The following is a 28,000-nucleotide window of genomic DNA, read 5'->3' on the forward strand; positions in this document are numbered from 1 at the left end:
AATATAGTTTTCCATCTGGGATGTGAGAATACAAGAGACTGCCTGAGACAAGGCTCCCTGTGGGGGAGGGTGGGGGTGTATGTGGGGTGGGATATGAGGATGGGACAAGGTCATCTGTGGAGGAGGGTGGGGGTATGTGTGGGGTGGGATATGAGGATGGGACGAGGTCATCTGTGGGGGAGGGTGGGGGTGTATGTGGGGTGGGATATGACGGGACGAGGTCATCTGTGGGGTGGGGGGGTGTTTGTGGGGTGGGATATGACGACGGGACGAGGTCATCTGTGGGGTGGGGGGTTGTTTGTGGGGTGGGATATGAGGATGGGACGAGGTCATCTGTGGGGGAGGGTGGGGGTGTTTGTGGGGTGGGATATGAGGATGGGATGAGGTCCCCTATGGGTGAGAGGTGGGGGTGTATGTGGGGTGGGATACCAGGATGGGACGAGGTCATCTGTGGAGGAGGGTGGGGGTATGTGTGGGGTGGGATACGAGGATGGGACGAGGTCATCTGTGGAGGAGGGTGGGGGTATGTGTGGGGTGGGATATGAGGATGGGACGAGGTCATCTGTGGGGGAGGGTGGGGGTATGTGTGGGGTGGGATACGAGGATGGGACGAGGTCATCTGTGGGGAGGTGGGGGGTGTATGTGGTGGGATATGAGGATGGGAACTAAGAACTCCAGGGGGTTGGGGTCTCGCAGGGCTCTATATTCCAGACACACCTGTACAACCCAGGCCAGCTCTCTAGTTGCTATCTTTATATTTTCTGGTTTTTTTTTTTTTTTTCTGAGATGGAATCTCGCTCTGTCACCCAGGCTGGAGTTCAATGGTGCAATCTCAGCTCACTGAAACGTTCCAGGGTTCAAGCGATTCTCCTGCCTCAGCCTCCCAAGTAGCTGGGATTACAGGCACCTGCCACCACACCCAGCTAATTTTTGTATTTTTAGTAGAGATGGGGTTTCACCATGTTGGCCAGGCTGGTCTCAAATTCCTGACCTCAGGAGATCTGCCCGCCTCAGCCTCCTAAAGTGCTGGGACTACAGGCGTGAGCCACCGCGCCCGGCTATGTTTTCAATAGTAAAGGAATGCCTGAGGAAACAACAATCATTTACGCGTAACTCTTCTCTGCTTGAGAAAGATGGCTTCCGTATATTTAATAGCTGTGTTAGCTCAGTCACTTTTGGTGTTAAGCAAATAATTCTTACCTGGACTTCAAATTGCCATTCCTTTTTGACATTAATTAGCTGTTTTTGAAGTGATATTATCTGTTTTCTTCCTTTTTCCTCCCTAGAAGATATAAGAATGATTTCTGTTTAGAGCAGTGCTTCTCAAACCTTAGCGTGCACAAGGACCACCCTGCACATAAGAAAACCAGATTCCTGGCCTCTTCCCCCAGAGAATCTGACTCAGCAGGTCTGGGAAGGGCCTGAAGTGTGCATCTGTGTCGAGTTCCCAAGCGATGCTAACAGGGCTGGTCCACGTCATATTTTCAATAACATGTTTTAAAGGACAGATTTGTTTTAACAGATTGGAGGAAGATTTTCTGGCTTGTCAGTGTTGAATCTAAAAATAGCAGCTGCTGAGAAAAAGTGAAGAAGAGAAGGACAGCAAGAGGAGAAAGAAGAATCCTTTCTACTTTGGGCATTTTGATTACATATTCTTACCCTCACAACAACCTGATTTCTATTTTACCGATGAGAAGATGCGGTGTAGACAGCTAAGGTAAGTTGATGTGCTGGATGTGAGAATGTGCCTCACCGATCTCCAACTACAGGGGGCGTAAATCAGCAAGGGTCCCGGCTCTGAAATCCTTCGCTGTGTGTGTTCCGGGGCCTCTCCAACTACAGGGAGTGTAAGTCAGCAAGGATCCCAGCTTCTAGGCTCTGAAATCCTCTTCTGTGTGTTCTGAGGCCACACTGCCCACAGACTGCTCCCATCCCATTTCGTGTGGCAGGAATCGCATAGGATGGGCCTTTCCTGGGGAGCCAGGGAGTCTCTGATGGTTGACTTTGGCTCAAGGACTCCAGATGACCTTGCCGAACATAGCCGTGTCTTCCAGCCTCTCCTTCACTGGGGGGTCGGCCTTGCACTGGTTCTGAAGGTTCCCTCCCCATTTTCTCTCACGCAGATCTTTCCCCTGATAAAATCTTTGCATGAATAATTCCATCTCAGCATCCGTTTCTCAGAAGACCTGGACTAATACACTTGCCATGGACACACAAACAGTAAATGGCAGAAAGGGGTTCAAACGCAGGACTGTCTGACACCAGAGCCTGTGAACTTAACTACTTTATATGACTGTTTCTCAATCTGCTCTGAGAAACAGTCTTCTGCTTCTCTCCAGTAATCCCATTATTTAGGTTTAAAACAAACAAAAAATAGCAAAACCATACCAGAATAAACAAAACAAAACAACAAAAAAAGACTTCGCACTAAACTGCAGCTAGGTAAAGATTTTTACTCAAGAATTTTTATTTTTATGTATTTATTTTTCTTTTTTTGAGACAGAGTCTCACTCTGTTCTTCAGGCTGGAGTGCAGTGGCAAGATCTCGACTCATTGCAACCTCTGCCTCCCGGGTTCAAGCAATTCTTCTGCCTCGGCCTCCTGAGTAGCTGGGATTACAGGCAAGTGCCACCACACTGGCTAATTTTTGTATTTTTAGTAGAGATGGGTTTTTACCATGTTGGCCAGGCTGGTCTCGAATTCCTGACGTCAGGTGATCCACCCGCCTTGGCCTCCCAAAATGCTGGGATTACAGGTGTGAGCCACTGCACCCGGCCAGGAATTTTTAGAAAGCACATAGTTAACTAGAATCTTGAGATTGTCATTGCCAAAACAAACTATAGATTATGTACTTCCCACTCATAGATCACAAAAAATAGATAAGAAAGCTACAGAATGAGTACTTTCCCTCTACTGTTAATTCAATATCCCAAGGAAAGGTTTATTGAAACAAACAAATTATCGTTTACATGAGATTATAAAAATGCCCATTTTACACATATACACCATGGAATACTATGCAGCCATAAAAAAGGACGAGTTCATGTCCTTTGCAGGGACATGGATGAATCTGGAAACCATCATTCTCAGCAAATGGTCACAAGGACAGAAAACCAAACACCGCATGTTCTCATTCATAGGTGGGAATTGAACAATGAGAACATATGGACACAGGGAGGGGAACATCACACACTGGGGCCTGTTGTGGGGTGGGGGGCTGGGGGAGGGAGAGCATTAGGAGAAATACCTAATGTTGATGACAGGCTGATGGGTGCAGAAAACCACCATGGCAGGTGTATCCCTATGTATCAAACCTGCATGTTTTGCACGTGTGTCCTAGAACTTAAAGTATTAAATGCAAAGAAAGTATGAAGAGAAATAAAAATCACCCATAATCCCACTATCTGGAGTTAACTATCGTTGAAATTTTATTATATTTCCTTCCAGTCAATACACACTATAATTTTTTTCTTACAAAACTAAGTTATATTATGGGTATAATTTTTATCCTAATGTTTTCACTTGACATAACTATGGGCTCTTTCTCATTTTATTTAGCAGGTGAACACATGCATTTATTTCTGTTCCCTCTTTTTTTTTGTTGTTTTTTTTTGAGGCAGAGTCTTGTTGTGTCACCCAGCCTAGAGTGCAGTGGCGCAATCTCGGCTCACTGCAACCTCCACCTCTCGGGTTCAAGCAATTCTCCTGCCTCAGCTTCCTGAGTAGCTGGGGACTACAGGTGCGCACCACCATGCCTGGCTAATTTTTGCATTTTTAGCAGAGGCGGGGTGTCACCATGTTGGCCAGGCTGGTCTCGAACTCCTGACCTCAAATGATCCACCCACCTCGTCTTCCCAGAGTGCTGGGATTACAGGTGTGAGCCACCATGCTCAGTCCTCTGTTCACTCTTGAAACAATACTAAAATAACAGGCAAGAAATAATGAAAGGTGTAAACTATAAACACAAAGAGATTGGGAGAAGAAACGATGCAGCTGACAGACATCAGCAAAATTAAAGAAGATATAAAGCAGACAAGAGAAAAATGAGATCTAAATGTGTACAGAATGAGAAGCCAAGAAGAAGAAAACAGAATAAAGCTACAGGCCCCCCAGAAAAGCTCAGCACATGAAGGCACTACACATCTTCAAAGGCACAACTGTGCCACAGGGCTAAATCCAGGTGGAGCGATCAAGAAGTCTGGCAAAGGAGCACGATGACCTGATTCCCTTCCCCAGCCCTGTGGCCAGGCAGCTGCCTTTTCCTCCTCTCGGGAGATCATGGGTGTTTGGTTAGTTTTGGCCAGGTTTCCTGGAATCGTTGAACCAAAGATTTGGACTTGGAGACAGACACCAGACACAGCTGGAGGTGGAGATGAAGGGCCACGCTAAAAACAGGGAACCGAAAACATTCTGCTTAGTGGATGGTGAGTTTCCCCAGCCTTTCCCTGGCTAGCTCTCAACACATGGGTAGTCAGAGAGTAACCACAGACAATAACCATTACTTCTTCACTGCCCCTCACCCCTCCCAGCAAAGATTGGTAGATTCTTCGAGAATGCTGACTACACCAAGGTAAAAGATGTGCTTTTCTTTTCTGCCCAGCCATGCTACAGTGCAGTGTTGTCCACATGCATAGAGCACAGCATCCATCAGCTTCTTGGTGCTTCACTCTTAAATACAAACGGACGGCCAAGGATGACCAAACACAATTCCCCTAACATTAAAAACAGAGACTAGGGCCAGGTGCGGTGGCTCACGCCTATAAGCCCAACACTTTGGGAGGCCAAGGTGGAAGGATCACTTGAGGCCAGGAGTTGGAGACTAGCCTGGGCAACATAGTGAGACCTCGTCCCTAGAAAAACAAATAAACAAACAAAAAATTAGCTGGGCATAGTGGCAAATGTCTTCCAGCTCCTCAGGAGGCTGAGGCAGAAGGATAGCGTGAGCTCAGGAGTTCGAGGCTGCAGTGGGCTATGATGGTGCCACTGCACTCCAGCCTGGGTGACAGAGTAACATTTGCCTCTAAAAAATTTAGATGTAAATTAAAAAACAAAACAAAACAAAAAAACAGAAGGCTGGGCGTGGTGGCTCATGCCTGTAACCCCAGCACTTTGGGAGGCCGAGGCAGGCTAGGCAGGCAGATGAACTCTAGCACGGGCAACAAGAGTGAAACTGTGTCTCAAAAACAAAACAAAAAACAAAACAAAACAGAAACTAAAACAAATGGGAGAAAAAGTAACTCGGAGAGAAGAAAGATAATACAAGAAACAGAAGACAACTTAAACAAAAAAAGACAACTATAATTAACGTTCTTAGAAATATAGGAGAAGGCCAGGCATGGTTCAAACCTGTAATCCTAACACTTTGGGAGGCCAAGACGGGCAGATCACTTGACCTCAGGAATTCAAGACCAGCCTGGGCAACATGGCAAAACCCCACCTCTACAAAAAAATACATAAAATTAGCTGGGCATGCTGGGTCCCCAGCGACTTGAGGGGGCTGAGGCAGGAGGATTGCTTGAGCCCAGGAAGTCGAGGCTGCCGTGAGCCAAGATCATGCCACTGCACTCCAGCCTGAGTGACAAAAAAGGATACTATAAAAAATGAAAAACTCAGGGAAGAGCTCTTAGAAATCAATGTTAGCATAACATTTTGAAAAATTAAACACAAGAGTTGGAAGATAAGACCAGTTGTGGTTGGGGTTACAGGCGTGATCCCAGCACTTTGGGAGGCCGAGGCGGGTGGGTTGTTTGAGCCCACGATTTTGAGACCAGCCTGGTTAACATGGTGAGACTCTGACTTTACAAAAATAAAACAATTAGCCAGGCATGGTTGCACACACCTGTGGTCCCAGCTACTCGGGAGGCTACTCACTTGAGCCTGGGACCCAGGATGAGGCTGCAGTGAGCTGTGGATCGTGCCACTGCACTTCGGCCTGGGAGGCAGAGCAAGACTCAGTCAAAGAAAGGAAAGGAAAGGGAAGGGAAGGGAGGGGAGGGGAGGGGAGGGGAGGGGAGGGGAAGGGGAAGGGAAGGGAAGGGAAGGGAAAGGAAAGGAGCCTGTGTTCCCAGCACTTTGGGAGGCCGAGGTGGGCAGATCATGAGGTCAAGAGATCAAGACCATCCTGGCCAACATGGTGAAACACTGTCTCTACTAAAAATACAAAAATTAGCCAGGTGCAGTGGTGGGTGCCTGTAATCCCAGCTACTAGGGAGGCTGAGGCAGGAGAATCACTTGAACCCGGGAGGCAGAGGTTGCAGTGAGCCAAGATTGTGCCACTGCACTCCAGTCAGGTGACAGAGCGAGACTCTATCTCAAAAAAAAAAAAAAAAGAAAAAGAAAAGAAAGAAAGAGTTGGAAGACAAAGTTAAGGAAATCTCTCTAAGAATAGTATAAAAACAATGCAGATGGTAAATGAGCAAAAAAGGACAAGAAAAATGCAGGGTCAATCATTACAGGATCAACATCCAAAGAGAGTTCCAGGCCGGGCACAGTGGCTCACGCCTGTAATCCCAGCACTTTGGGAAGCCGAGGCAGGTGGATCACTTGAGGTCAGGAGTTTGAGACCAGCCTGGCCAACATGGCGAAACCCCAACTCTACTAAAAAATACAAACATTAGCCAGGTGTGGTGGCGTGTGCCTATAATCCCAGCTACTTGGGAGGCTGAGGCAGGAGAATCGTTGGAACCTGGGAAGCAGAGGTTGAAGTGAACTGAGATCATGCCACTATACTGCAACCTGGGCGACAGAGCAAGACTCCGTCTCAAAAAAACAAAACAAAACAAAACAAAAAAAGAGTTCTAGACAGAATTCATAAATTGAAAGGTTCTGGAAATGAGAAACTTTCCTTGGCATTCATTTGTTATTGTTCAGTGATTTTCAATGAATTCAATCTTTTTTTTTTTTTTTTTTGAGACGGAGTCTCGCTCTGTCACCCAGGTACAGTGGCATGATCTCGGCTCACTGCAAGCTCTGCCTCCCAGGTTCACGCCATCTTCCTGTCTCAGCCTCCCGGGTAGCTGGGACTACAGGTGCCCACCACCATGCCCGGCTAATTTTTTGTATTTTTTAGTAGAGATGGGGTTTCACCGTGTTAGCCAGGATGGTCTTGATCTCCTGACCTTGTGATCTGCCCGCCTCGGCCTCCCAGAGTGCTGGGATTACAGGCGTGAGCCACTGCGCCCGGCCGAATTCAATCTTAAGAAAGATTACTAGAGAAGGAAGAATGGTCTTGATATGTTGTAAATACAGATAACGAAGGCCTAGAAATCTGACTTATTGTCCCAGCAGAACTAGGAAGAAAACCCAAATTCTGACTTCTAGTTATCTTCCCTGGAAAGCACATGGTTGGTTTGCTTTAAAATTCAAGGATTTCCAGTAAGAGTGTTTTAGCACTTTAAAATACAGCAAAGCAAGTAAACCTAACATTACTCTGACCTGGCGATGACATCATAGAAGTGCATTTGGTTTTCCCTCTCTTTGCTCAAAGCTTGCAGGAGACTGTGGTAAGTGGCCGAATCTTGCAACTCCTTAATGGTATCTGCAATCACATCGCTGAAAAACTGCCTGTAAGGAGAAACAGACCAACAAAAAAATGAGTTAATAAATTCTATTTTCGGCCAGGCGCAGTGGCTCACGCCTGTAATCCCAGCACTTTGGGAAGCTGAGGCAGGTGGATCACGAGGTCAGGAGATCAAGACCATCCTGGCCAACATGGTAAAACCCCACCTCTACTAAAAATACAAAAAAATTAGCCGGGCGTGGTGGCATGCGTCTGTAATCCCAGCTACTCGGAAGGCTGAGGCAGAAGAATCCCTGGAACCTGGGAGTTGGAGGTTGCAGTGAGCCGAGATCACCACTGCACTCCAGCCTGGCAACAGAGTGAGACTCCGTCTCAGTAAATTAATAAATAAATAATATTTTCAGGCCAGGTGCAGTGGCATGTGCCCTAATTCCAGCTACTTGGGAGGCTGAGGTGGAAGAATTGCTTGAGCCCAGGAGTTTGAGATCAGCTGGGACTACATAGCAAGACCTGGTCTCAAAAATATATATATGTATAATATACATGTATTATATATATGTATAATATACATGTATTATATATATGTATTATATATGTATACTATGTATGTATTATATATGTATATGTATTATATATGTATTATATATGTATATGTATAATATATGTATTATATATGTATAATATATACGTATTATATATGTATAATATATACGTATTATATATGTATAATATATACGTATTATATATGTATAATATATACGTATTATATATGTATAATATATACGTATTATATATGTATAATATATGTATATGTATTTTATATATATATATATATATATATATATATATATATATATATGCATTTCCCTACATTCACAAAGGGCTACAGAAGTCACACAAGTTAGGACCCAGGCCAGGTGCAGTGGCTCATGCCTGTAATCCCAGCACTTTGGGAGGCCGAGGCGGGCAGATCACTTGAGGTCAGGCGTTCAAGACCAGCCTGGCCAACATGGTGAAACCTCATCTCTACTAAAAATACAAAAATTAGCCAGATGTGGTGGTGCGCACCTGTAATCCCAGCTACTGGAGGCTGAGGCAGAAGAATTGCTTGAATCCAGAAGGCAGAGGTTACAGTGAGCTGAGATTACACTACTGCACTCCAGCCTGGGCAACAGAGCCAGACTCTGTCTCAAAAAAAAAAAAAAAAAAAAAAAAACCACAAAAGTTTGATTAGGTCTTTAAAAAAATTTTTTAATGATTTAACTTTTTCAAAATTATGAAATATTCCAAAAATTTAGAAAGTATAAATAAAATAATATTTATGTACATAACACCAAATTTAAATATTTTACCATGGTAGAGACTTGGTTTTTTTTAGAGATTACATGTGTCAGATATATCTGAAGTCTCTAGTCCCAGTCCCCTCAATCTTCCCCAGAGATAAACACTCTTCTGAATTTGGTGATTATTATTCTCTAGCATGTTGTGATACTTTTGTCATGTGTTTGTGTGTTTTATTTAAATAATACATGTAGTTTTACATGTTTTTATTTTTATTTATTTATTTTTTGAGATGGAGACTCGCTCTGTTACCCGGGCTGGAGTGCGGTGGTGTGATCGCGGCTCACTGGAACCTCTGCCTCCTGGGTTCAAGTGACTCTCCCGCCGTAGCCTCCTGAGTGGCTGGGATTACAGGCATGGGCCACCTCACCCGGCTAACAAAAAAAAAAAAAAAGAAATTTTCTTTAATTTCTAGTTTGCTAAGAGGTTTTTAGTGTTGGTTTTTGTATGTTGAATTTGGCCAAATGCCTTTTCTGCATCTATTGATCTTTCTTTTTATTTATTTATTTATTTACATTTTCTAATGCTAAACTATTTTTGCATTCCTGGGATAATTCCAATTTCATTATGATGTTCCTTCTGGGTCTTTTTTTTTTTTTTTTGAGACGGAGTGTCGTTCTTGTCGCCCAGGCTGGAGTGCACGATCTCGGCTCACTGCAACCTCCACCTCCCAGGTTCAAGCGATTCTCCTGTCTCAGCCTCCCGAGTAGCGGGGACTACAGGCACGTGCCACCATACCCAGCTAATTTTTGTATTTTTAGTAGAGACAGGGTTTCACCATGTTGGCCAGGCTGGTCTGAAACTCCTGACCTCAAGTGATCTGCCCACCTCAGCCTCCCAAAGTGCTGAGATTACAGGCATGAGCCACGGCACCCGGCCAAACGTTCACATTTTCAAGATGGGTAAACCAGTTTCAGGAAACATTCACATTTTTGAGATGAGTAAACCAGGTTCAGGAAAGTTAAGTGACTTGCCCGTGGTCACATAACTAGTTTGAGAAAGAGCTGGAGATACATAACCCAGGTTTCCTAATGCCTAGTCCGCTGTTCTTCATGATCCTCTCCTCAGTGGAGCTGTTTAGGCCAGGCACAGGGGCTCACACCTGTAATCCCAGCGTTTTGAGGGGCCGAGGCAGGAGGATCATTTGAGTCCAGGAGTTCAAGACCAGTCTGGGCAACATAGTGAGACCCCCCATCTCACAAAAACTAAAAAAAAAAAAAAAAAAAAAAAAAGGCTGGTCATGGTGGCACGTGCCTGTAGTTCCCCGCCACTCGGGAGGCTGAGGTGGGAGGGTCGTTTGAGGCTGCAGTGAGTCATGTTTGCGCCACTGCACTCCTGCCTGGGTAACAGAGTGAGACCCTGTTTCAAAATAATGATAATAATAATAAAATAAAAACTAAAAACTGCTATTTAATGTTTTGACATAGTTGGCAAGAATTATAGTTACTATTTTACATAGCAAAGAACTCAAGGGAGAGGGAGACAGAGAATAGCCAGTTTTAGCTGGTATGGTAAGGAAGTCCCCTCTGCTTTAATCTTTCCAAGAAAAGTAATTTTGTGGCCGGGCGCAGTGGCTCACGCCTGTAATCCCAGCACTTTGGGAGACTGAGGCGGGTGGATCACCTAAGGTCGGGAGTTCGAGATCAGCCTGGCCAACATGGTGAAACCCCGTCTCTACTAAAAATACAAAATTAACCAGGCGTGGTGGCGCATGCCTGTAATCCCAGCTACTAGGGAGGCTGAGGCAGGAGAATCGCGTGAACCCAGGAGGCGCAGGTTGCAGTAAGCTGGGATTGTGCCACTGCACTCCAGTCTGGGTGACAGAACGAGACTCTGTCTCCAAAAAAAAAGAAAAGTAAATTTGTGATTTTTTAAATTGTTAATTAATTAATTAATTAATTAGAGACAGGGTCTCGCCCTGTCACTCAGTCTGGAATGCAGTGGCATGATCATAACTCACTGTAACCTCAACCTCCCCGGCTTGAGTGGTCCTCCCCCGCCTCAGCCTCCTAAGTAGCTAGGACTAAAGCACGCCACCATGCCCAGCCAATTTTTTTTATTTTTGTGGAGATGAGATCTCGCTATGTTGCCCAGGCTGGTCTTGAACTCCTAGCTTCAAGCGCTCCTCCCACTTCAGCCTCCCAAAGTGCTGGGATCACAGGTGTGAGCCACCGCCTGCAGCCAGGAAAGTAACTTCGACAAGACCATTCACATTATAGTCTCTGTTTCTGCTTTCTTCAGCCCTTTCTGCCTGTAAAGCCAACCGCCTCTGCCCAGATCATCAGAACAGTACTTCTGCTTCATAGAATGAGGTGTTGCCTGATTTAGAATTGCAAATAAAAGCCAATTAAGATATTTAGATTTGTGGCTGGGCGCGGTGGCTCACGCCTGTAATCCCAGCACTTTGGGAGGCTGAGACGGGCCGATCACCTGAGGTCAGGAGTTCATGACCAGCCTGGCCAACATGGGGAAACCCTGTCTCTATTAAAAATACAAAAAAAATTAGCTGGGCGTGGTGGTGGGCACCTGTAATCCCAGCTACTCGGGAGGCTGAGGCAGGAGAATCACTTGAACCCGGGAGGCGGAGGTTGCAGTGAGCCAGGATTGTATCATTGCACTCTAGCCTGGGCGACAGAGTAAGACTCTGTCTCAAAAAAAAAAAAGAAGATATTTAGATTTGTTGTAATTTTGTCTTTTGACAGTAGTATGTTATGATAAAATAATTAATTATTAATTCAATGCAATAAGATGATAATGCATAAAGATGAGTACAGCAAGGAAAGCATACACAAACTTCCTACAAATTCCCATTTTAAACTCATAAAGAGTTGTAGTTTTTTTGTTGTTGCTGTTTTGCTTTTTACGCTTTTTTTGAGATGGGGCCTCACTGTCACACACGCTGGAGTGCAGTGGCACAATCACACCTCACTGCAGCCTCAATTTCCCAGGCTCGGGTGATCCTCCCACCTCAGCCTCCAGAGTAGCTGGAACCACAGGTGCGCACCACCCTGCCCAGCTAATTTTCTTGATTTTTAGTAGAGATGAGATTTCACTATGTTACCCGGGCTGGTTTCAAACTCTTGGGCTCAAGCAATCCTCCCACCTTGGCCTCCCAAAGCGTTAGGATCACAGGTGTGAGCTGCCACGCCTGGCCTGTTGTAGTTTTTATGTCTTTGATATTTTGATTTCCACTTTGATTCTGGATAACTGGTGGAGATGTACATTTTGTGAACATACCCTGGGTTTCAGATGGAATATAAATCTAAAACTAATCCCCTACAAATACTTGCGACTGGTATTTTGGGTCTTTCAGGAAAAGATACGAGCCACACACTGAGAATGAAAAGGACACGAGCGGGCAATTTATAAGCAGGTTGCCTTTCTGTCCGATGCAGATCTGGGCCAGACTGACTTTAGCAAGATCTTACCCTTGGTTAGGGCGGAATACCGAGGTCAGCAAACTTTTTCTGTAAAGAGGCAAATAGTAAATATTCGGCTTTGCAGGGCGTAAGTTCTCTTTGGCAACGACTCAACTCTGCATTATGGCATGAGAGCAGTCACAGACAATGTATAAACAAATGGGCAATGCCGTATTCCAATAAAACTTTTCAAAAACAGACTTCAGACTGGATTTAGCTAGTGGCCCTGGGTAATTGCAGTAAACTCTTTTACCAAAAGTTCTTAACATAATGTTACACCCTCTTAACGGGCTTATTTGTCATCGAGCCAGCTGACAACAAAAAATTATGGGACAATGGGAATTTAGACTGCCTTTAAGAAACCCTCAGGATTAAAACACAGTTTGGAATTTGGCTATATAGAATAATAAGAAGTAGCTATATAGTAGCTATTAATGGATAAAGCATCACAATAGCTACCAAGTTGTGCCAGGTACTAGGCTAAAGCCTTATTTCTAACCCTTACACTAAGGTTGCAAGGTTGCTATCACGGTCATTTTTTTTTTTTTTCAAGACAGAGCTTGCTCTCTCCCCTAGGCTGGAGTGCAGTAGTGCCATCTCAGCTCACTGTAAACTCCGCCTCCCGGGTTCAAGCAATTCTCCTACCTCAGCCTCCTGAGTAGCTGGTACTGAGGCGCCTGAGCTTACAGGTGCCCACCACCACGCCCGGCTAATTTTTGTATTTTTAGTAGAGACGGGGTTTAACCTTGTTGGCCAGGCTGGTCTTGAACTCCTGACCTTGTGATCCACCAGCCTCTACCTCCCAAAGTGCTAGGATTACAGGGTGAGCCCCCGCGCCCGGCCCATTCTCATTTTTAATAATTGAAAACAGCCAGCGCGCCTGTAGTCCCAGCTATGCGAGAGGCTCACTGGACACCAGAAGCTTGAGGGCGGCAGTGCTCTATGATATCTCCTGTCAATAGCACTGGCTTCCAGCCTGGGCTACAGAGTGACCTCGTCTCTAAAAAATAAACAATCTGCAGGTATACATCTAAAGGAAAAAAAAAAGAAAAAAATTTAAAAAATAAATAAAATAAAAATTGGAAACAAAGAAACGGCTGGGCGCGGTGGCTCATGCCTGTAACCCCGGCACTTTGGGAGGCTGAGGCGGGTGGATCACCTGAGGTCAGGAGTTCAAGACGAGCCTGGCCAACATGGTGAAACCCGTTGTCTACTAAAAAATACAAAAATTAGCCGGGCGTGGTGGCGTGCACCTGTAATCCCAGCTCTTCAGGAGGCTGAGGCAGGAGAATTGCTTGAACCTGGGAGGCGGAGGTTGCACTGCACCGAGATCAGGCCATTGTACTCCAGCCTTGGTGACGAGCGAAACTCTATCTCAAAAAAAAAGACTTAATAACTTATGCAATATCATATAGCTGCCTTGCTTTCCATTCATATCACCCTGCCTCCAGGCAGTCTTTAGCTAATTCTATTCTCAGCAGTCATTTTGCATACACAGTAATGACTCACCTGTGGAGGAGAGCAGTCAGCCACCTGGTCGCCCCTTCTCTGTGTATAAATACATTATTCCACTGCCAAATGTCTTCCTTCCTTACCTTTCAATCTGAAATTTCTTCAGAGTCTCCGTAGTCACGATGGTCTGCCTTGTAGGTTTTTTGAAGATAAGATCCTGCATTTTGTTAAACTCCACAGCGAACCGGCCTCTGTGTCTGATTTCCGGCAAGTTGGGTCCTTCCTCAGTTATTAACAGACTGGGTATTTTCGTGATAGTTGAGGCCATTGGAAGTTTGTCTAGATTTGTTCCTTCTAGATTCATTTCTCTGCTTTTCTTTTAAAACAATAAACAATTAGAAAGAATTTTTTTAAAGAGACAATACCACAAGAAAGAGGCCTTTGTGTACATTTTTCAACGTTATCTTCTCTGACTTCTACTCTATACTCCAAGAAAATGTGCCCCTTTCTTCAGCCACACCAAACCACGCATGCCCTGCTGCTAACTTCACACAACATTCCTCTTCTCTGTCATTCCCCAACTTACCACCTGTACACTCCGTCTCAAAAAAAAAAAAAAAAACCCAGGCTGTATATATAACAGTAATAATTTTTTTTTTTTTTTTGAGACGGAGTCTCGCTCTGTCGCCCAGGCTGGAGTGCAGTGGCGCGATCTCGGCTCACTGCAAGCTCCGCCTCCTGGGTTCACGCCATTCTCCTGCCTCAGCCTCTCCGAGTAGCTGGGACTACAGGCGCCCGCCACCACGCCTGGCTGATTTTTTGTATTTTTAGTAGAGATGGGGTTTCACCGTGGTCTCGATCTCCTGACCTCGTGATCCGCCCGCCTCGGCCTCCCAGAGTGCTGGGATTACAAGTGTGAGCCACCGCACCCGGCCATATAACAGTAATAATTTTAAAAAATTGAAATTTTAATGGAAAATTAAAGAGAAATTTAATCTTCTTCTCTTGATAAATATGGACTTCTTTACTGTTAGAAATGAAAAGCAAAAACAAAACAAAACAAACAAAACGAAAAAAAGAAAAGCAATTTACCCTCTTATTTACATAGCAATTTTCATTGGTCATAGAATCAGACATAAGAATATCTTCTGGGCTGGGCACGGTGGCTCACGCCTGTAATCCCAGCACTTTGGGAGGCCGAGGTGGGTAGATCACCTGAGGTTGGGAGTTCAAGACCAGCCTGACCAACATGAAGAAACTCCATCTCTACTAAAAATACAAAATTAGCTGGGCGTGGTGGCGCATGCCTGTAATCCCAGCTACTTGGGAGACTGAGGCAGGAGAATTGCTTGAACCGGGGAGGTGGAGGTTGCGGTGAGCCTAGACACTCCAGCCTGGGCAACAAGAGTGAAACTCCATCTCAAAAAAAAGAGTATCTTCTGCACAAGTTATATAATGTTATTTAAAACTTGATAAATGTGTATTTCTATTTATAAATTGTTTCCATTTTATACCTACAACCTAAGTTACTGAAATGCACAAGAGCTTAAAAATGTATAAAGACTTTGCTCACTACTAAGTTAATTTTCTGATAACTCAGTGCTGCTTCACAGAGGAGTCCAAAACATTATTGAAAATGTAACGGCTGACACAGCAATGGGGCTGGATATTCAGGAAGGCAAGTTGTAACCTATTCATCAGTGACAACAAAGTCATTTTAGATTAAAGCAACGTTAAGAGTGGAGTTGAATTTCCTCCCCCTAGTGTTGAGTTAGGTTTCAGCAGCTGAGAAATACAAGTTGGGTGGGACAACTCAGTAATTTCATCTCTTCAGTATATAGGTTGTATTTATACTGATTTCAGTAGAGGCCTTTTTGGATAAAACCAATATACTGGAAAAGGATATTCTGTCTGGTAATGTACCTTGAGTTATGGCAGTTTCACTCCCTCAATTCAGAGTGCATATCTCAGATAGTTATTGTAGCCCCTTTATCTGAAATAAAGGTGCTATTTCCCATGTGATATTTAATGGCACCAGCCTGGACAACATAGTGAGATCCCATCTCTATAGAATTTTTATAAAAAATTAGCCAGGTGTGGTAGTGCAGGCCTGTAGTCCCAGCTACCCAGGAGGCTGAGGTGGGAGCATCACTTGAGCCTGGGAGGTGGAGGCCGCAGTCAGCCGTGATGGCACCACTACACTCAGCTTAGGCCACAGAGCGAGACCCTGTCAAAAAAAAAAAAAAAAAAAAGAAAGAAAGAAGGAAAGAGAGAGAGAAAGAAAGCTAAATAAATACATTTAATGGGATAAGTACTATAAATGAGGGAGAAATAAAAAATAAAGCAAAATTAACTCATGGTGAGCAGGTCAATACCATGCGGATGCTCTGTCTCCCTTCGTACTGAATGGGCATGATGTAGTTTAGAATAGAGAGCTGGTCTGTGGTGTCCTCCAGAACTGCCGAGATCCTCAGCACATCTGGAAGGGACAGTGGCTCTAGGGTTTCCAGGATTTCTGGGATGATTTCTATGTCTGTTTCTTTAGGTATTCCTTCTTCTCCTACGGTACTAGGTGGTTCGCCTGTCACTGACAGCGTCATCTCAGAATGCCAAACTTTTGGAGGAAGGTTTGAGTCTTCCAGGCTGTCTCTAAGGAAAGAATAAAGAAAAAATAAGTCAGCGACCAATATTTAAACATTACTTTAACTCAAAAGCACAGGCAGCAATGTGCTGGGCTCCTGTGATATTCATGTTGTCATATAATATAACCTAGATTAAAAAAAAAGTAGGATTTGGCGTGTGATTCTGCTAAATATCTTCCATTTTGACCAACCTAAGGCAAACAAATTACTCTTTTTTTTTTTCTTTTTTTGAGATGGAGTTTGGCTCTTGTTGCCCAGGCTGGAGTGCAATGGTGCTATCTCAGCTCACCGTAACCTCTACCTCCCAGCTTCAAGCAATTCTCTTGCCTCAGCCTCCCGAGTAGCTGGGATTACAGGCACCTGCCACCACACCCGGCTAAGTTTGTGTTTTTAGTAGAGATTGGGTTTCTCCATGTTGGTCAGGCTGGTCTTGAACTCCTGACCTCAGGTGATCTGCCCAACTCAGCCTCCCAAAGTGCTGGGATTACAGGTGTGAGCCACCGTGCCTGGCCTACTGTTTAATAAAGGTATGTAGCTCATGCAATTTGGCTATTCTGATCAATTTGAATTTGAGCCAAAATTAACTTTTTTTTTCCCCTAGGAGTATCTTTAGATGCTAACCAAAAGTGTCTCATGATGAGTGAAAAAGAAAATGTGGTATCCAGCCTCCAGGGTGGCCCAAATGATTCTCATTTTCTAGTGTTAATGCCTCTGTGTAGTCTATGCCACACTGAGTAGGACTAACGTATGTAACCAGAAGGTTATGGTGGGAATGACGGAGTGTGACTTCCAAGGCTAGGTGATAAAAGACATTGCAGCTTCTGCCTTACTCTCTCAACTCTCTCACTGTGAGGGAAGACAGCTGCCTTGGCATGAGGACACTTCAGCAGCACTGTGGACACATCCATGAGGGTAAGGAACTAAGGCCTCTTGCCGGCAGCCTGCACCAACTTGCCAGCTCTGTCAATGAACCACCTTGGAAGTGGATACTCCAGCCCCCATCAAGTCTTCAGATCATTGCCACCCCTGGCCAACTTCAAGTTCAGGAGAGACCTCAAGCCAGCACCATCCAGCTAACCTGCTCCTAACCTTGGGACCCACAGAAACTGTGGGAAAGAATAAATGTTTATATTTCAAGTCACTAAGTTCTGGGGTAATCTGTTATGCAGCAATAGATAAGGTATACACAGAAATTTAACAGAAGGCATAATTTAAATACATGTATACAAAAAACATTGGAATTTTAAACATACTCTTCCATTCTTCTGTAGTTTCGTTACCCTCCGTGGTATATTTATAATCTCACAAAAGTGCAGTTACCTAAAATGGGAAAGAAACACTGAGATTAGTTTATGGGCGTCTTGAATGATGTTTCAGTTATTTCTATACCATTTCATTAAGAGAAAATTAAATGATTACGGAGCTGTGACTATCACCTCTTTGTGCAGAGCGGAGCAGTCCCAGAGGCAAAAGAGCCACCGACATCATGGAGTGTAGGTCTACGAAGAAGTCGACCAAATTATTATTGCTCTACCAAACTCAAGACACATGCACTCTGTGAGCCTCTTCTTAAGGTAAATTAATGTCCAACATGGTTTTAGTATGTTCTATTATATCACCGATTTTTAATTAGTCATCTCTATATACTTGGTTTTTTCTATCATTCTGATTACTATAATATTTAATTAGATCACTCAATTCATCTTGTCTGCCAGATAACAGAATTTGCTCCACATAGACTTAGAGGAATAAGTGAGATGACATTTAGAAAAATTGTATTAATTGGGGCTGGGCGCGGTGGCTCATGCCTGTAATCCTAGCACTTTGGGAGGCTGAGGCGGGTGGGTCACGAGGTCAGGAGATCGAGACCATGCTGGCTAACATGGTGAAACCTCGTCTCTACTAAAAATACAAAAATTAGTCGGGCGTGGTGGCGGGCACCTGTAGTCCCAGCTACTTGGGAGGCTGAGGCAGGAGAATGGCATGAACCTGGGAGGCAGAGATTGTGGTGAGCAGAGATCACGCCACTGCACTCCAGCCTGGGCGACAGAGCGAGACTCCGTCTCAAAAAAAAGAAAAAAAAAAAAAAGGAAAACTGTATTAATCCTGGAAATCAGTTTAACACTGCTATCAAGATGTTACCCTCCTCAGTAAACCAAAATCCTTTCTGCTTAAATGAGCTTTACAGTGAGAACCCCTATGGAGAAGTTTGCGTCGTACTAAATGGACAGTGAGTGGTGAGTTTCCAAGGTAAATTTGTCCACAATAAAGTAACTCTGAGAGAGGTGTTGCAAATATGACTCTTGCAAAAAAATCTTATATGCAAAAATTCAAACATATAAAACAGAATCTTCATGTAAATTTGAAAAAGTACTTCAGACTACCCAAATGTCCTGATGCAGGGGCAGTTTTAGGAGGAAGTAGCATGGTATTAAGCAGAATATCTTTTTTTTTTTTTTTTTTGAGATGGAGTTTTGCTCTTCTTGCCTAGGCTGGAGTACAATGGCGCGATCTCGGCTCACTGCAACCTCTGCCTCCCAGGTTCAAGTGATTTCCCTGCCTCAGCCTCCTGAGTAACTGGGATTACAGGCTCACGCCACCATTTTGTGTTTTTAGTAGAGACGGGGTTTCACCATGTTGGCCAAGCGGGTCTCGAACTCTTGACCTCAGGTGATCCACCTGCCTCAGTCTCCCAAAGTGTTGGGATTACAGGAGTGAGCCAAGGCGCCCAGGCAGATTTTACCTTCTATTTCCATATCTCCTAAGCTGGACCTAGTTGTTGCTGTGTTTGTTTGTTTGTTTCCTTGTTTTCTTTTGTGCTTGAACTACTCCAACAACCTCTAAATTGGAAGTGATCTTTTAATTTTTAAATTTTTTTTTCTGTTATCCTGACAGAAGGTTCAGGAAGTGATCTTTTTAAAATGAAAGGGTGATCTTTTAAAATGGAAAATCTGATCATGTCCTTCCCTAGAACCCTTCAATGGTTTCCCGTTGCCTTAGGACAAAGAACAAAATTCTTGACTTGGTCCACAAGGTCTGTATGATCTGGGCCCCTCTGTTCCTCTCTAGACCCAACTACAACTGCCCTTTCCTTGCTCTCTGGGCTCCAGCCACAATGGGCTTCTTTCAGTTCTTCTATGGACTCATGCTTCCTTGCAACTCAGGGTCTTTGCACCTGCTATTCCTTCCAGTGGAACCACTCTTCCCTCACCTCTTCACCTTGTAAAGTCCCACTGACCCATCACCAGCTTAAGACAGTGTCATTTTTCTAGGTGAAATCTCTAACATTTTCTGTGCTCTGGGAGATGGACCCATATGGAGTATATCCAGGGGAGATTCCAGAAAGAGATTCAGTGTAGAGAAGTGAGATCAGGCATTTATTCCCCCTGCTCCTTCTCTGCCAGAATATCATTGGTTGGTTATGTTCCTCTATCAAAGGTCATGGCTCCTGTCAGGCAATTCTCTCCAAACGTCTCTCTCTGGGCTTAGGTAACTATTTCTTTCCTAGGTCCCGGGAGACTCCATCATCCCTTGTAGTTTCACTCCTGCTTTACCTTTTTTTTTTTTTTTTTTGAGACAGTCTCACTCTGTCACCCAGGCTGGAGTGCAGTGGCAGGATCTCAGCTCACTGAAACCTCCACCTCCTGGATTTAAGCAATTCTTGTACCTCAGCCTCCCAAATAGCTGGGATTACAGGCACACACCACCACCCCTGGCTGATTTTTGTATTTTTAGTAGAGACAGGGTTTCACTATGTTGGCCAGGCTGGTCTCAAACTCCTGACCTCAAATGATCCACCCACCTCAGCCTCCCAAAGTGCTGGGATTACAGGCGTGAGCCACCACGCCCGGCCCATACTTTGTTTTAAAAAGTATTCTTATTATGCTCTACTAATGGGTCATCACCTGCAGTTTGAAAAATGCCTTAAATGACACTTGTCCAAGTGATCCTTTCCGTCACTCGTCAGGCCAGATCAGGCTTCTGGGCATTCATGCCACTACTTTCCCGCAGAGCTCTGTTCACAATTTGTTATGTTTATGTCAGTTTCCCCCCACTAGACAACTGTTCCATGAAAGCGGCAACATGACAACGATGCTCACAGTTGTTGTATCAGGTGCTAAGTTTCAGTGCTCAATAAGTATTTGTGGAATGAATAATACATGAGCAAACGAATGAAACTCACACTTAATGTGTTATTCCTCCCAGGAGGACTTACATATAGAACTTCGACAAATTAATATCTAATAGTGAAATTTCTAGCACATTTCTTTCTGGGACAGAGAACACTGGGTGGGGTAGTAGGCTACAAAGTACAAGTTCTATCCTGTTGTATTTAAGAGAGGATCTGATTTTAAAAGTGACTTATATACATCTATTTCATACAGCTTTGGAGTCATACTTTACTCTCATTCTGCATCCACCAGCGAATCTTGCCAGAATTTAAATATATTCAGAATTCCAGTACTCAATATCCTGTTTACACACCATCACCTCTCATCATAGTCACTACAGGAACCTACAATTACCTTCCTGCTGATGCCCTTGCCTCCCTTCAGTTTCAACACAGTGACTTTGTCAATACAGAAGTCAGATAGAGTCACCCTTCTGTTCAGAACCCTTAAATACTTCCCATCTCAAAGCAGGGGAAGCCTCTCTTACATACTTCCCATCTCAAAGTGGGGAAAGCCTCTTCTACAGTGGCCTCTCTGCTTAATTTTCTCCACAGAAATTATCTTCTAACGTGTCATCTATTTTACTTGCTCATTGTCTTGCTCCCCCTCGTAAGATGTAAGCTCCACGAGGGCATAGATTTGTTTGTTTACTGCCGTGTCATCCTACACAAACCTTGGTACAGGGTAGCCATTCATTAAACTATGTGTTAAATAAATGAATAAATCCATAGGGTAACCCAAATAAATATGCAATAATTCGGAAATGTGAATCTCCAGCGTCCACTAATCCACCTCTACAAGTATCTACGGAGGACCTACTAGGTGCGGACACGAGACAGCTAAACGAGTTCTCTTGAAAGGGAGATAAAGCCTCCTGCAGGCAGTCCTCCTCATACCTCGGATCCAAAAAGAAGAATGGAGGTAAGAACTTAAGTCATTTCATTCATTTTTTTTTTTTCTTTTGTAGAGGTAGGGGGAGGTGGTCTCACTATGTTGCCCAGGCTGGTCTCGAACTCCTGGCCTCAAGCGATCCTCCCGCCTCGGCTTCCCAAAGAGCTGGGTTTACAGGCGTGAGCCACTGTGCCCAGTCTCATTTCTTGAAAGACATAAATAAGTAGAGGGGAGAAAAGAAGTATAGAAAAAGAAAAAAGAGAAGGAAGAGGTCCTGCTGCCTTCGTGCTCCCGGCCTTTCTCTTCCATGCTAGGTTAGGATCCAAGAATTTCCGTTCTGTCTATTGCTATGTGGATCGAGGGAAAAGCACCCCCCTGTTGGCAAATCAATCTTACAGTCAATCATTCTTTAAGCAGTGGGAAGTCCTCCACTCAGGGTGCGCCTTTCCACCTACGGCGTCCGGGGACGCAGGAAGTAAACTAAGTTGTTTCCATGGCAACGCACAGCTTTGGCGGATTTAGCTGGCTACCATTTTGCCTTCCCCTGTTCCCAAGTAATACATTTTGCAGCCTACCAAGATGAAAGGACTTAGGAAAATAATTTTAAGAGTGCTATTGAATGTGGCTTATTTCAGTGAGAAGGCGATTTCCGCGGATTGCTTTTCTGGCGTTTGGAGAAGATGCCTAAATTGAGGGCGGAGTCGAAAGATGTTTAATCCCACAAGGCCATGCGGCGGGGCCTCGTCCTTCTCTTCCCGCCATCTTGGCTCCTGTGGAGGTGAGTGAAGCGCTTGCTGCTGAAATTTGGGGGGCAAATAACCGGAGTAGGTTTGTTCCTGTACCTTGGCGAGTCGCCGGTGCGTATCGTAGCCTCTGCCAGCCATTGATTTTTATGGGTTTCAAGAAGAGGGAGAACAGGATGGAGGAGATGTTGGGCTGATGGTGTTTGGTCCCCTGACGCCCGGAGAACGGCTGCCCGGGTTATCCAAGTTAAACTTCTGGGCCTGAGCGGAGTGAAACGATGTTTTTGTTCGTCTGCAGTTGTCCATGAGGCAGTGCTTCCTTTAGACTAGGGTTTTTCCGTTTCCTCCCAGTCCAAACCTCCCTTTGCTTGTCTGACCAGTCTCTTTCCTCAGCTTTTCTCCCCCAGCCATTGCATGGAAGTCTTACGTGTGTGTTTCTCCTTAAGTCTTCATTTCTTTTCCTGAGTGTTGCCTACTGATAACGGCATGCATTTTCTCAGGCTTTTCTAAGAGTCATTTTTGTGACTCCTGTCCGTTAGTTTTGTCTTCATTCTGAAGTTTACTTAGATACCAGCTGTTCTCTGAGGTTTGAATGTCTTGCCGGACCCAGCGTTTCATATGGATGTTCTGGCATAGTTGTCCCTGAACTCTTACATGAAACTCCGATCCAAAAGGAATTTGCCTTAGGGGCTTAAACGAGAGGGGACGAGGTGGGAAACTTGTGTGGCTTGGTTTTAAAGTAATCTTTTTGTTTGTTTTAAGGCCTGCTGGGGACAGGACTTCTAAAAGGAACTATGTCTGGAAGGTACGCGTTTTAAATATAGTTGTTCTTTGTTTTTGTGTGTTAGACGTGAACGTAAACGCGAGCTTAAAATTGGCAACAAAAAACTTAGATGTTTGCTCTGACTTTTGGGTGGGGGTTATTACAACTCAGATTGGTTTTTTGAAGCTTATGTTTCTTGTTGTGTATCTTTGTGTCGTAGGCTGTGGTCCAAGGCCATTTTTGCTGGCTATAAGCGGGGTCTCCGGAACCAAAGGGAGCACACAGCTCTTCTTAAGATTGAAGGTGTTTACGCCCGAGATGAAACAGAATTCTATTTGGGCAAGAGATGTGCTTATGTATACAAAGCAAAGAAGTAAGTTTATGACATTGGTAGGTTTTGGGTTTTTGAGATCTGCCTCATTTCTTTTTTATATAACGGAGTCTTGCTTTGTTGCCTGGGCTGGAGTGCAGTGACTTGGTCTCCCTCAGTGAAACCTCCGCCTCCCGGGTTCAAGCAAGTCTCCTGTCTCAGCCTCCCGAGTAGCTGGGATTACAGGCGCCGGCCACCACGCCCGGCTAGTTTTTGTATTATTAGTAGAGACAGGGTGTTGCCATGTTGGCCAGGCTGGTCTCAAACTCCTGACCTCAAGTGATCCGTCCACCTCGGCCTCCCAAAGTGCTGAGCTTACAGGCTTGAGCCACCGCGTCTGGCCTCATTATCCTGTTGAAATGATAAAAGATGTGGCTGCAGTACTTGGTATTGGCTTTTTTGTTTTTTGTGACAAGAGTCTCGCTCTGTTGCCCAGGTTGGAGCGCAGTGGCGCGATCTTGGCCCACTGCAACCTCTGTCTCCTGGCTCAAGCGATTTTCCTGCCTCAGTCTCCTGAGTAGCTGGGCTTACAGGGGTGTGCCACCATGCCCGGCTAATTTTTATATTTTTACTAGAGAATGGATTTCCCCGTGTAGGCCAGGCTGGATTGGTATTGCTATGGCTTCTATTTTGCGTCATTAAGGAACTTAATGGGGAGTTTTAGAAGGATGTTACTTCTGAGGGTGGTGTTGGATTTAGGTACCTTTTGCACTTGTAAACAATAAAGGAGCTAATTCCTTATATTGTGATCCTTTTAAGGTTTCTAATGTTTTTTCTCGGCTCCTTTTGCCAGAATTTAAGGATTTTTAGAACACGTGTGCTTAATGCATTTTGTTAATGCCTTAAAGTTACAGTTCCTTTTTTTTTTTTTTTTTTGAGACGTAGTCTTGTCACCCAGGCTGGAGTGCAGTGACACGATATGGGCTCACCGCAACCTCCACCTCCTGGGTTCAAGCGATTCTCCTGCCTCAGCCTCACGAGTAGCTGGGATTACAGGCGCCCGCCACCATGCCCGGCTAATTTTTGTATATTTAGTAGAGATGGGGTTTCACCATTTTGGCCAGGCTGGTCTTGAACTCCTGACGTTGTGATCTACCTGCCTCTGCCTCCCAAAGTGCTGGGATTACAGGCTTGAGCCACCGCACCCTGCCCCCTTTTTTTTCTTTTCTTTCTATTTTGAGACAGTTTTGCTCTTGTTGTCCAGGCTAAAGTGCAATGGCATGATCTCAGCTCACTGCAATCTCTGCTTCCCGGGTTCAAGCGATTCTCCTGCCTCAGCCTCCCGAGTTAGCTGGGATTACAGGCATGTGCCACCACACCCAGCTAATTTTATGTTTTTAGTAGACACGGGCTTTCACAGTGTTGGTCACGCTGGTCTTGAACTCCTGACCTCAAGTGATCCACCTGTCTCGGCCTCCCAAAGTGCTGGGATTATAGCACAAGTCACTGCACCAGGCCAAAATTACAGTTTTTATGCATGCCTGAAGATGTTTATGCTGTAGCCATTTTTTTTTTTTTTTTGAGACAAAGTCTTGCTCTGTTGCCCAGGCTGGAGTGCAGTGGCGTGATCTCAGCTCACTGCAACGTCAGCCTCCCCAGTAGCTGAGATTACAGGCACGCACCACCACACCCTGCTAACTTTTGTGTTTTTTTTTTTGAGACGGAGTCTCGCTCTGTCGTCCAGGCTGGAGTGCAGTGGCACAATCTCGGCTCACTGCAAGCTCCGCCTCCCGGGTTCATGCCATTCTCCTGCCTCAGCCTCTCCGAGTAGCTGGGACTACAGGCGCCGGCCACCACGCCCGGCTAATTTTTTGTATTTTTACTAGAGACGGGGTTTCACCATGTTGGCCAGGCTGGTCTCGAACTCCTGACCTCCTGATCCACCTGCCCCAGCCTCCCAAGGTGCTGGGATTACAGGCGTGAGCCATTGTGCCTTTGCACTTTAGCCTGGACAACAAAAGCAAATCCTATTTTCTTCACCCACTCCAAGCCAATTAAAATCTCTGGGAGTGTTTTAATCATTGCCCCACCTTTTCTTCTATAGCCAATGTGTTCCTTTAAAATTTTAGTCAGGTGCAGTGGCTCACACCTGTAGACCCAGCATTTGAGAGGCCTAGGTGGGAGGATTGCTTGATGCCAGGAGATAGAGGCTGCAGTGAGCTATGATTGGGCCACTGTACTGCAGCCTGGGTGACAAGACAACCCTGTGGTCTTTTAAAGGAAATATATATAAAGTCACATCCTTTGTACATTGCTCGAACCTGGGTGGTTTCTCTCATTCAGTAAAAGCCCATCATTAAAGGCTCCATAATTCTCTTATCTCAGCTGGGATTAACCCCTTGGTGTCTTCAGTCTTTCCTTCAGCCAGGACACATCGTCCTTGGCCCCAGTGCCTGCGATAGTCATCCCCGGATCACTTCATGGCATTTCCCCTCCCTTTCCAGTCTTTGTTCCATTGTCACCTCAGTGAGACTTTCCTTGGCTATTTAAAATGGCAGGTAATTCCTCCTTTCTGTACACACAAACATCCTCACACCTGTCCTTTTTTGCTATTTTTTTCAATATTGCCTCTGTTATCATTTGACCTACATATTTTCCTTACACTTGGTTATTGTGTGAAAGAGATTTTTGTTTTATAGCTGCTGTATTTTACAGAAGGGCCTGACATACAATAGGTACTTGATAAGTATCTGTTGAATGAATGGTGTTCCAGGCATTTAAAGTTTCTCAGGTGATGAAGTGGGTAACCAGGGTTGAGAGCCACTCGTCTAGAGGTCACCTTGAATTTATATCCAACTATATTGGCCTGTATTCCTCCTTTCCCTTTTTAAAATCAGCAACACAGTGACTCCTGGCGGCAAACCGAACAAAACCAGAGTCATCTGGGGAAAGGTAACTCGGGCCCATGGAAACAGTGGCATGGTTCGTGCCAAATTCCGAAGCAATCTTCCTGCAAAGGCCATTGGACACAGAATCCGAGTGGTGAGTATGGTTTTTAGCAAAACGGAGGTCTGATGAATCAGACTAAGTTCAAGGTGTTGCGCTTTGACTTCTGAGGCCCTCTATGGTTGTGAAATTGACACGAATAAATTATGCTGCAAAATTTGTGTATTGCAGAACACTGGAGAGAAATAGTAATTGAAAGAATAGGTGTTTTGTGGTTTTTTTTTTTGGGAGACAGGGTCTCACTTTGTCACCCAGGCTGGAGTGCACTGGCATAATCACAGCTCACTGCAGCCTCAACCTCCTGGGCTCAAGCAATCCTCCCACCTCAGCCCCCCAAGTAGCTGGGACCATAGGCACGTGCCACCACACCCAGCTAATTTTGGGGGTTTTTGTTTTGTTTGTTTTTGAGACAAGGTCTCACTTTGTCACGCAGGCTGGAGTGCAGTGGCATGATCTCAGCTTGCTGCTATCTTTGCCTCCAAAGTTCAAGTGATTCTCGTGCCTCAGCCTTCCAAGTAGCTGGAATTACAGGTGTATGCCACCATGCCCAGATAATTTTTTGTATTTTTTTGGCAATGATACGGTTTCTCCATGTTGCCTGGGCTGGTCTTGAACTCCTGAGCCCAGGTGATCTGCCCACCTTGGCCTCCCAGAGTGCTGGGATTACATGCTTGAGCCACCACAGCCAGCCTTGAATAGTTTTCTGGTGAAGATATTTATTGGGCACTGAAATAATTGCTAGAAAGCAACAATTCAACAGTTACTCCTGGCATAATTGTTAATGTTTTGCCATTTCCATCATGTCAGTCTTGTTAGAACAGGTGTTAGTAGCTTTATTTTGTACATGAAGAAAACAGACCCTCATGTTCCTAGATCTCAGGTCTTTGGTGCCAGCCTTGGACTCTTAAGTTTTTCTCAATTTTCTCCTGTAATTGTTCTCAAATAGTTCCTGCTTTTTCTTCAGGGTCCATTTTGGAATGCAGACTGTATATTCTTGGGGCCAAGAATATATGCATACCATGTATTCTTGGGGCCAGGGGGTACTGTTGAACCCTGCTAAATGGTTCATTAGGGTTTATCAACACAGGAGGCTTTTACTCTGCCTTTAGAAGAAGCAAAATTAAATATACCTTTAGTACATGTTTTTCTTTTTTTCTTTTTTTTTTTTGAGACCGGAGTCTCACTCTGTTGCCAGGCAGGAGTGGAGTGGCGGGATCTTGCCTCACTGCAAGCTCCCAGGTTCAAGCGATTCTCCTGCCTCAGCCTCCCAAGTAGCTGGGACTACAGGCACCCACCACCATGCCCAGCTGATTTTTGCATTTTTTAGTAGAGACAGGGTTTTACCATGTTGGCCAGGATGGTCTCGATCTCTTGACCTTGGGATCCGCCTGCCTGGGCCTCCCAAAGTGATGGGATTACAGGCGTGAGCCACAGCACCTGGCCAGTACCTGTTTTTTAAGAGTGCTGTTTCTTATGGTATGTTCACGTAGAGACTGAAGGCTATAAAAACTTTCCTTACCACTAGAACGTGTAATTGGTAGCCTTTCAGAGATTTATCCATATTACGGTTCTTGACTTGTAGACGTATATATAACATTCACCTAATGTTTTATGTGTTCTTTTTTCCCCACAGATGCTGTACCCCTCAAGGATTTAAACTAATGAAAAATCAATAAATAAACGTGGATTTGTGCTCTTGTATTTTTGTTAAGTGGATTAAAAAACTTAATACCTTAAAATGA

General features: G+C 44.7%; 2 protein-coding genes across 10 annotated transcripts in view; one reads left to right on the plus strand and one right to left on the minus strand.

Annotated features, from left to right (window-relative positions):
- The window catches only part of IQCG (IQ motif containing G), a 109,819-nt gene extending 87,906 nt beyond the window's left edge, over window positions 1-21,913 (minus strand). For 3 of the 8 annotated variants that reach the window (XM_063622219.1, XM_063622214.1, XM_063622217.1), the window contains exons 1-6: window positions 21,833-21,913; window positions 17,627-17,693; window positions 16,107-16,380; window positions 13,875-14,107; window positions 7,435-7,563; window positions 1,201-1,282 (exon numbers count right to left, since the gene is read on the minus strand). In XM_063622219.1, the coding sequence (XP_063478289.1) occupies window positions 1,201-1,282; window positions 7,435-7,563; window positions 13,875-14,107; window positions 16,107-16,380; window positions 17,627-17,634 (726 nt within the window). In that variant the 5' untranslated portion in view covers window positions 17,635-17,693; window positions 21,833-21,913. Of the gene's footprint in view, window positions 1-1,200; window positions 1,283-7,434; window positions 7,564-13,874; window positions 14,108-14,317; window positions 14,548-16,106; window positions 16,381-17,626; window positions 17,694-17,809; window positions 17,847-21,832 lie in introns of those variants that run through there. The other 5 variants (XM_063622216.1, XM_063622218.1, XM_063622215.1 and 2 more) reach the window with 4 other exon arrangements.
- Window positions 21,328-27,997, plus strand: RPL35A (ribosomal protein L35a). 2 transcript variants are annotated; one of them, XM_063622283.1, is made up of 6 exons: window positions 21,328-21,466; window positions 22,072-22,214; window positions 22,942-22,984; window positions 23,163-23,315; window positions 26,150-26,294; window positions 27,892-27,997. In XM_063622283.1, exons 2-6 carry the CDS (start codon window positions 22,145-22,147, stop codon window positions 27,913-27,915), a joined length of 435 nt encoding a protein of 144 aa, XP_063478353.1. In that variant the 5' UTR covers window positions 21,328-21,466; window positions 22,072-22,144; the 3' UTR covers window positions 27,916-27,997. The 2 variants fall into 2 exon arrangements, with proteins under 2 accessions (XP_063478353.1, XP_063478354.1); XM_063622284.1 differs by lacking the exon at window positions 21,328-21,466 and having other exon boundaries at window positions 22,153-22,293.
- The last annotated feature ends 3 nt before the right edge of the window (window positions 27,998-28,000 follow it).

This window comes from Symphalangus syndactylus, chromosome 17 (assembly GCF_028878055.3).
Source record: "Symphalangus syndactylus isolate Jambi chromosome 17, NHGRI_mSymSyn1-v2.1_pri, whole genome shotgun sequence".
Classification (NCBI taxonomy): domain Eukaryota; kingdom Metazoa; phylum Chordata; class Mammalia; order Primates; family Hylobatidae; genus Symphalangus; species Symphalangus syndactylus.

Excerpts from the sequence above, each read along its gene's own strand:
- RPL35A (XM_063622283.1), top strand. The coding sequence starts at position 22,145 with ATGTTTAATCCCACAAGGCCATGCGGCGGGGCCTCGTCCTTCTCTTCC. Across the intron at positions 22,985-23,162 it reads AAAGGAACTATGTCTGGAAG|GCTGTGGTCCAAGGCCATTT; the intron begins GTACGCGTTTTA and ends TTTGTGTCGTAG. Across the intron at positions 26,295-27,891 it reads TTGGACACAGAATCCGAGTG|ATGCTGTACCCCTCAAGGAT; the intron begins GTGAGTATGGTT and ends TTTTCCCCACAG.